The 9476-nt window shown below is 37.0% G+C and overlaps 1 protein-coding gene across 5 annotated transcripts in view; it reads right to left on the bottom strand.

Moving 5' to 3' along the window:
- Window positions 1-1327: 1327 nt before the first annotated feature.
- The window catches only part of DMXL2 (Dmx like 2), a 171935-nt gene continuing 163786 nt past the window's right edge, over window positions 1328-9476 (bottom strand). For all 5 annotated transcript variants that reach the window (XM_074393600.1, XM_039469087.2, XM_039469086.2 and 2 more), the window contains 7 exons: window positions 9330-9390; window positions 9075-9202; window positions 8156-8233; window positions 6885-6976; window positions 5125-5177; window positions 3659-3876; window positions 1328-2737 (listed from right to left, as the gene is read on the bottom strand). In XM_074393600.1, the coding sequence (XP_074249701.1) occupies window positions 2528-2737; window positions 3659-3876; window positions 5125-5177; window positions 6885-6976; window positions 8156-8233; window positions 9075-9202; window positions 9330-9390 (840 nt within the window). In that variant the 3' untranslated portion in view covers window positions 1328-2527. The remainder of the gene's footprint in view (window positions 2738-3658; window positions 3877-5124; window positions 5178-6884; window positions 6977-8155; window positions 8234-9074; window positions 9203-9329; window positions 9391-9476) is intronic.

The following is a 9476-nucleotide window of genomic DNA, read 5'->3' as shown; positions in this document are numbered from 1 at the left end:
GTAACGGAAACCATGGAAAGCAAAGCCACTGGTAAGGGGGGGCCTGCTGAATTCCTAGCTTTGTGTGAGTAGATTGTTACCTCTAATCCCTTTTAGATGGCTGTTGTCCTGGGTGCCAGTAGTTTGCTCACAAACTTACACTGATCCATTTTTCAGCCTAAGATTGAGGAAGATCTTGATGTGGTTTGACTGTGTCCCCACCCAAATTTGGTCTTGTAGCTCCCCAAATCCCCACATGTTGTGTGAGGCACCCAGTAGGAGGTAATTGAATCACAAGGGCAGGTTTTTCCCATGCTGTTCTCCTGATAGTGAATAAGTCTCACAAGATTTGCTGATTTTATAAAGGGCTGTTCCCTGCATACACTTCCTTGTCGCCATGTAAGATGTGCCTTTGCTCCTCCCTTTACCTTCTGCCATGATTGTGAGGTCTCCCCAGCCATACGGAACTATGAGTCCATTAAACTGCTTTCCTTTATAAATGACCTAGTCTCAGGTATGTCCTTATAGCAGTGTGAGAACAGACTAATACAGATCTTCTTTGCACTGCTCCTGTGCAGCTCTGTTGCCTTTGGTCTGCAAACTCTAGCCACATTATATGCCCCAGACTTATAGTTCAGCAACTTAGAGAGACCATTAGACTCTGCCTGGGTTCTCTCCCTACCTGTGGCCTGGAAACTTTCTCAAGGTGGTAAGTTGGGACAATTTAAATGCTCACCTCTCAGGGATCACTGTCCCTCCCTACCTGATGCTTAATGTCTTGAGAACCATTGTTTGTTTATACATTTGGTGCTCTTTTTTTCTTTTAGCTGTTTCAAGCTAGAAGGTAAATGAAGTCCCTTACTGCTTTTATCTGACAGAGAAAGTCCTCTTCTCTTTTTTCTGAAAGCTCCTTTGAGCCAGTTTTGCTTTAGGTATTGTGATGTCTCTCACAAGCTCATTTTCCTGGCTCTTCTTGTCAGTGGACATATTCTGATCTCCCTTACTTAGAAGCAAACTAAGAGCCAAGACTCAGATTTGAGTGTTGGGTAGGAGGTTAGTACTTCATTCAGTAAACTTCAAATCTGTCTGGAGAAGGTACAGAGGTCAGTTCTTGCCCAGCTAAATCCCAACATTGGGTCCTTTTTCTGTCTGGCTCTCAACTGTGTCCCATTTCTTAGACTGGCTTCTGGTATATAAGGTATTCAGTAAATGCTTGTGAATGAATAAACTGCCTAATAGCTTGCAAGTTCTCTAACAATTAAATATTTCATCAAATTAAAAATCTCAAATGTCAAAAACAGTATCAAAGAATGCCAGACCAACCTATTTAAACAGCTCAAACTAAAACTCTAACAAATAACATTTATTTTTCTTTTACATATGTATTTCACAGCCTGAACATCACATTATCTTCAGAGAAAGGTACTTTTATGCCATTATATTTACTATTTACCACACAGGCATTAAACATTCTCATTAACATGATGAGACAATTTGCTGGTAAACATTTAAACACACTGACATTAGTTTCGGTATCTCAACATATTTTTTGGTCATAACCAAGGAAATACATCAAAATATGACAACATTGGCTAATATCTTACAAGCAAATAATATTTAACTCTGCATAGTTTATACAGTAGGCTGTGGCAATAAATAATATCACCAATGTCATCAACTATTAACTGGCCACAAGAAGCCTAACATTCATTTTAATTATGATATGAAATGTTCTATTGGTGTCGTTTCAACATATCCTTAAATGTTGTGGGTGTTTGAGTACATGAAAAGAAAAAGTACTAAACTGGACTAAGAAGGTGTGTTTGGTTAACTACAAATATGCCATGTTCACATAGTACATTCCTAACATGAAGGCAAATATATAAATAGAAAAACTAGCAGTCAAAAAAATGTGAATGTTCAAATTGTGAGGAAAACATTGCATTTAAATTTGCACTCATTTGCAAGTTACAGTACTAGCTCAGTATAAACACTAACAGGAAAAATATTCAGCAGGAAAGAATGGAAATGACCTCTCACAGCGGCGAACTGGTCATTGCGTACTGCTCCACGGCTAAGAAAGTTTTCCTGGTGGTCTAGAGCTCCTACCCTTATGATTATCCTTCATTCAACAAAGGAGGAGGCTGCAGGCATGCTTCAATCAGTGGTAAGAACAGGAAGAAAAACCCGAATCAGCAACATTTTCTTCCTTAATTTGGTATAAAGGTACTTTTCATTATTTCAAGTTACTAATTTGCTAATCTCAAATGTTTTCTGAATCAGGTTTGCTAAATGCTGTAAAGAATAGCTATCCCTCATACAATACTAGGTTTTATTTTATTTTATTTTTTTAGTATGTCAGCATAAGGTACATGCGCATTCATTCCACCAACCTGTATAGCTAATACTTGGCTTGGGTCATTTTCAAATTCTACACAGAGATTCTCTGTTTTCAGTATGTTAACAACTGCTTAGAAAGCAGAATTGCCCAGTGATTACTGTAGTGTGCCTTTTAATTGAAATGTATATAAAAATAAAACCCCAATCTTTATAGAATGTCAAGAATTCTGTTAGGGATGTTAAAAGCACTGGGCAAAACCCTGGTTTTCAGCGTGCCATCTGCACCACAGGAGAAGATCCGATTGCCCTGGATGATGTCAATCTGCATGACTCCAGCCCCAATGTTTCGAAATATGGATTGCTTAGCATGTTCACTTTTAAATGAATGAATTAGGCCATGACCTGTCAATCTCCAAACCTAGTGCAAAACAAAAAGAGTTTTAAAAAAATCATTAGGAAGAGACCAAAAGCAAAAACATGGCCCTTCTGCTTCCTTGGCCCAAGTAATCTCACTAAAGCCCAACCATCCCATCCACTGCCTCCTTCATAAGAGCTTATCTAAGTGGGAGATAGTAACACCACTCCCATGATTCATTTACTGTCCTTCTTACATATTTTTCTTCACAACCTCTTGTAGTTTCACATAAACCATAATGAACCATATGTAGCCCATTTCAAATTCAAGTAACCATTTGAGTTCATCCAATTAAATGTGTTCCTCATGCTGAGATAGGCCCTAAGGCTATGTAAAAGTAGTGCGGTACAGAGAGTCCCCTACTTACGATGGTTTGACTTAAGACTTTGTGACTTTATGACAATGTGAAAGCCATATATATGCATTCAGTACACTCCTTGGGTTAGTCTCAGTAAACTCATAGTAAGTTGAAAATATTAAGTTGGAAGGATGTTTTCCAACTTAATATTTTTATAACTTATAATGGGTTTGTTGGGACGTAATCTCCCTATAAGTCAAGGAGCATCTGCACTAGCTCACTTACTGGAAACATCACCTGTACCACATACGAGAGTCAAGTACTGAGGGAGAAGGGAGAAGCTTCTAAGAAGCCAAACTAACGTCATCAAAAAATTTCATGCATTACACTCATATACTTTACTCAAAAGAGAATGCTTTAAAGCTTTCTAATGACCTGAGTCCAATGAGTTTGATAATCTCATTGACCATAAAAGTTTAGAAAGAACCATACAGAATCAAGGGGAGGTGGTAGAATGTTGAGACATTTGATATATCCACAAAGCTTTATTTCAAAGAATGTGGAGTTTTTCTTTTTTCTCTTTTCAGTCAGTCTTTAGCACATTCCAACCTCTTTTATTGACTCACCTTTATATTACCTTCTGCTGAACCTGTGGTAAAATATTCCTCATAGGGATCCAGAGCCAGAGCCTTAATAGCTGAATCATGGGCCTGGAATGTATGAATAAGCTGCCTCTGCCTGATGTCAAAAATGCAGACGTGTCCTTTCCTACCCCCTGAGATTAGGAGTTGCTGTTTGGGTGCATATTGAAGTACCGTGGCACCATGATCATGGCATGTGAAACCTGAAGAAGAAAAACTTCAGAGACTTTCTCAAAACAATTTCTTATCTTGGTAATTATGATGTCTAAATCCATATTTAAATACAGAAATTACTGATGCATTTTTCATCAAAGTACATTTATTGTTTTATAAGTCATTGAATTTCTGTAATCATATCATTAAAGAAAAATATTAAGCAATGTCAGAACAAACCTTTTGTATCCATAACCTCGATATGAAATACAAAGAAAAAGGAAGTGTATACCTGAAGCCCTATTATTGACACTGCCTCATAAAAAGTATACTGAAGAGAAGAGACTGAGCTTCTGAAAGATGGTGAGTATTAACCCAGCCAAGTGCTATATTGTAACTGAAACAACAATGGTACAGGAAAATGTGTGAATGTTTTCAGTTACAAGTTATTTATCCTTCCCAGGAGTATTTGCATTTTAGTATGATTAAGGATTCAAATTAACATATAGAAAATCTGTAAGCAATGTTAACCATTGTTCACAGAAATCTGCAATCAAATTGAGAAATAACTGCATTGGTGTATTAAAAGACTGAGCATCTTTCTGTAAAACAATCTACTTAACTTCATTTAACCAAACTTATCTGAGCATGGAGCACTTTCTGGGTGGTACTACGTGGAAGAGAGAGACAACACTAATTTGGCAAGTATTGTCTTAAAAGGAGTAATATATAAATAACATTGTTTACATTTATAGCAATTATCATAAGGTTAACCTTTGTTTTATTTTATGGTTAGGGCCAGGTGTGATGGCTCGTGGCTATAATTCCAGAATTTAGGGAGGCCAAGGTGGGAGGATAGCTTGAGCCTAGGAGTCTGAGACCTGGCTGGACAATACAGCGAGACCTCATTCTCCACAAGGAGGAGAAGAAAAGGCAGGAAGTATTTCATGATTAGGCTTAATTCTTTAAAATATGCTCTTTTCTATTAAGCTCAGTGAATACTTTGCAACTAATTTCTTAAATGGCCTTGTTAGTAGTACCACTATCGATACCGTATTTTTCTGAATATAATACAACATAAAGACTATTCTAATAAGCTAGTTGGATTTCTGAGGCCATATATCTTTAACTCAGCAAGGAAGCCAGATATGTTAATTAACTTTTCCAACTTTTCAGTCATTCATTCTAAATATTTCTCCATTTTCAACCAGTGAATAAACACTCATTAGATTCATTAATTAAAATCAAGAAAGCATTCCTTCATGGTATATTAAAAAAAATCATAAACCTTAACTCACCATGAATGAGGCTGTTTCCGGGTGATATTAACGTGTCCCAGAGGCAAACATTTCTTTTAAAAAAACACAATTAAAAAAAACACATCATAAACAATTGTTCTAAGTCATCACCAGGGACAACCGGTCTTTATCTTTTTTGTTCACTCACACCTATAGAGAGTAGTGATTCCCAACTAGGATGGGGATAGGGTCTGGGAGTCTTATCCTTTCACCCTGCACAGTTTCATCTCACACAGTTCTGCCTGTCCCTGCATCCTCCACACCATTGCCTTTCCGTTTCCACTGCAGGCAAACAGGAGATGTTATTCATGGGCGTGTGTTGCTAATGAAAACGATGTGAAGTCAAAATAAATGTTGAGAATGATGGCGACAGTGTCAAATGCCTGTTACCCTGAATCCTCATCTCTCACCTTACACAAAAATTAACTCAAGATGGATCAAACTTTAACACCTGAAACCATAAAAATTGTAGAAGATAACATAGGAATAACTATTTTAGACAAAGAATTCATGACCAAGAATCCAAAGGCAAATGCAACAAAAATAAATGTGACCTAATTAAACTAAAAAGCTTCTGCACAGCAAGAGTAAACAGACAATCCACAGGGTGGGAGAAAACACAATGTATATACCTGGCAAAGGACTAATATCCAGAGTCTACAAGGAACTTAAATCAACAATTCTCAAAAGAAATACAAATGGCCAAGAAACATGAAAAAAAATGCTCAAAACCACTAATTACCAGGAAAATGCCACTTAAAACTACAATGCAGTACCACCTTATTCCTGCAAGATCGGCCATAATTTAAAAACTAGAAAATAAGAGATGTTGGCATGGATTTGGTGAAAAGTGAACACTTCTATACTGCTGGTGGAAATGTAAACTAGTATAACCACTATACAGAATATATGGAAATTCCTTAAAGAACTAAAAGCTGAACTGTTCAATCCAGCAATCCCACTACTGGGTAGCTACCCAGAGGAAAAGAAGTCACTAATGAAAAAGACACTTGCACGTGCCTGTTTATAGCAGCACAATTCACAATTGCAAAATGACAGAACCAACCTAAATGCCCATCAATTAACGAGTGGATAAAGAAACCGTGGTACATATACATCACGGAATACTACTTGGCCATAAAAAGGAATGAAATAATCGCATCTGCAGTAACCCGATGGAGCTGGAGACCATGATTCTAAGTGAACTCACTAAGGAATGAAAAACTATATATCATATATTCTCACTTATAAGTGGGAGCTAAGCTATGAGGATGCAAAGGATCAGAATGATATATAATGGACTCTGGGGACTTGAGGGAGTGAGGGTGAGAGACAAAAGACTACACATCAGATACAGTGTACACTGCTCAGGTGATGGGAATACCAGAATCGCAGAAATCACCACTAAAGAACTTATCCATGTAACTAAATCCCACCCATTTCCCATAACCTACTTCAGTAAAATAAAAATGCTGAGAATGATGTCGACAGTATCAGATGCTTGTTAGTCCTGAAGAAATTAACAGTGTTAGCAGTAGTATTTTAAAACAAGACTGAATAGCTTTAAAACACAAATTATACATTAGGAATAATTTTCATCTTTACTTTTCTTTTTGATAAGAAAAACGACTCTGAAATAAGAACTATGTAACGAAGTTATTTTTTAATGCCTAAAACTCTATTAGAAATCCTACTTTTAGCAAGAATACTTTCCTGCCTCAAGTTTTTATATTTCTTACTTTGCTTTTCTGTGAACCCACCTGTTGTCATTGGAGTGTCCAGATGTGGCAACAAGACTTGAAGAGGTAATAAATGCAAAGTCACTTGTGGCTTTACTGTGGCACTGCCAACTCTACAGAAAACAAAGTGCAACTGAAGTTACTTTACTTTCAGATAAAATCTGATACAGTACCAACATACATGTCTGCTAATAACATATTACATGCATGAGCTAAGAACAGTTTTTTAAAACTCAGTCTAGAGTAAAGAATAAGTGATAGTACAAGGGTTAACTGTCATGTGTGTATTATTTGGCTATTATCCAGTAACTTTTAAAAACCAGTTGGTAAAAACAAAGATCATGATTTTTGGGTTATGTAAGAATAGGACATCAAAGTACCTGAACCTACCTAAGCCCCATCACTTTTAGTACTGATGAGCTCCAATACATATAATAAACTGTAATAATAATAATCCACAAAGGAAATGCTTACAGACCTAACTAGTCTTAGGATGTCAAGGTATTTTAAAATATAATCCATCTTTTTCGGTCTAGAATTATAATGGAACAGATCTGACTGAAGGCAAAAGTATAAATTCAGGATTACTTCCATTTCTGTGTAGACAAGGTACAGTCTACAGTGTACTAATTTAAGAGAAATATACAAATAATTAAGAACATACGTATAGTTTAGAAAATTTTTAAAAAGTATTTGGGTAATCTATCTGTCCCAGGAGGTTCAAGGCTTCCTGAACCTCCCTCCACATATATGAAGCCTGTTTCACACAGGACATCACCTTCCATCCTCCCCCTGTTCCCTTCCTCCACTATATCTCCATCACCAAATATTTTGTAATCCAATTTGGATTAATAAGGTGGCCCATTAGGACTGGTTATTTTATAATCTGGTAAGCAAAATTCTGCAACAAATTGGAATAGATATTTGGAACCTGATTCTTAATGATAGAATTTTATGGTATGTACATTAAGAAGCTAGAGCTTTCAAAATGGATAAAAGTGTAACAAAAATGTACCCTGAGTTGGACCATGCACAGGGGTTGGACCGTGCACAGCTCCAGAAATTTTAAAAATATAATGACTGCACTTCAAGTGGAAAAGCAAGGCTTTTTGTTGTTCAGGTAATTTCAGCCTAAAACTAGGGCAAGGACGGGTGCTGCTGCTAGGCTGGGATTGCTGAACAAAATCATCCTTCTCCCAGTAGGACCACCAAATGAGACTCACTGTCTGAAACAGATACTTCATAAACAAAGCGTCGTCTATATGCGCTCTGGAAACATTACTAATACTTACCATATAAGGTTTAGGATTTGATGCAGTTTGGTTAACTTGCCAGATACTCAGGAAACCCTCTCCATCTGCAACACCACACTGTAAGAACAGTATAACTACTAAACACATGTTCTCAGCATCCACAGCAAAGGTAAAAACATGTAAAGGAAGTTCACTCAGACCCTACTAAAAAAAAATTCTGTCTATAACTATGCTTCCATTGCTGTCATTCCCAAGAAAGTCCAAGTGCTAAAAAATTCCCTGTCACTTCCCCCCACTCCTTTTTTTTTTTGGAGACAGGGTCTCACTTTGTTACCCAGGCTGGAGTGCAATAGTACAATTACAGTTTACTGTAACCTCAAACTCCTGGGTTCAAGGGATCCTCCAGGTTCAACCTTCTGAGTAGCCAGGACTACAGGCACATGGCTGGGCTAATTTTTATACATTTTTTGTAGGGATGGGGTCTCTCTCTGTTGTTCAGGTTGTCTCAAATACTGGAGTTCAAGCAATCCTCCTGCCTTAGCCTCCAAAGTGTTGTAATTACAAGTGTCAACCACTGTGCCCAGCCATTCCATCCCTTCTTAACTGTTTCACTGTTTTCCTCTAACCTCTTACTCATGAAATTTAGTAAGAAACTAGGTTTCTCTCAAGAACTTGACTGTACTTATTAGGACTCACCAACACACTCAACAGAAGCAGTTTTTTTACTCTCACAGAATATTTAGTATCTTTAAATATATGATTAACCCATACTAAATTTTGCAGATTTTTGCTTCTATTGGAAGGAAAGAAGGTATATAAATAGACTCCACCAAACTGCCTGCTTAGCTTAAATCCAGGGTCATTGAATTCATTTTTAGATGCACTTTTATTAATCACTTACTCCTAAATATCCACAATTATTTTCAGATGATTTTAGCAGTAGCCCCAAGAAACTAACCTTGTTGCCTTGTGAATTAAAATATAATCTAGTAACTCTTGCATTGCCAGCTTGACGAAAGCAGACAAGTTGCTGAGGCCGCGTCCATTCAAACATACGTACACTGCCATCCTGAGCACCTGTAAGATCTGAAACACAAGAGAAAAAGAAGAAAATAAGAAATTGAAGAGTTAAGGAGTTCCAATCTATTCTGTTCTATAAGTCAACCTCCAAATGAGAGGGAACACTTACAATTCTTAGGTCATAAATACTTACAGTATTGATGGACTGGGTGTGAAGTCATTCTCTTCACATTATGTAGGTTCCTTTTCATAAGCTTTAAAAGAACATTTTAAAAATAAGTTTATTTTGTGTATTCAGAAGAGATGAGGAAAGGTATGCTTCAGGATAAATTCTGACAAC

The sequence above is a fragment of the Saimiri boliviensis genome, chromosome 2 (genome assembly GCF_048565385.1).
Source record: "Saimiri boliviensis isolate mSaiBol1 chromosome 2, mSaiBol1.pri, whole genome shotgun sequence".
Lineage (NCBI taxonomy): Eukaryota > Metazoa > Chordata > Mammalia > Primates > Cebidae > Saimiri > Saimiri boliviensis.
The sequence above is the reverse complement of the archived record's forward strand: the minus strand, read 5'-3'. Positions and strand labels throughout refer to the sequence as shown.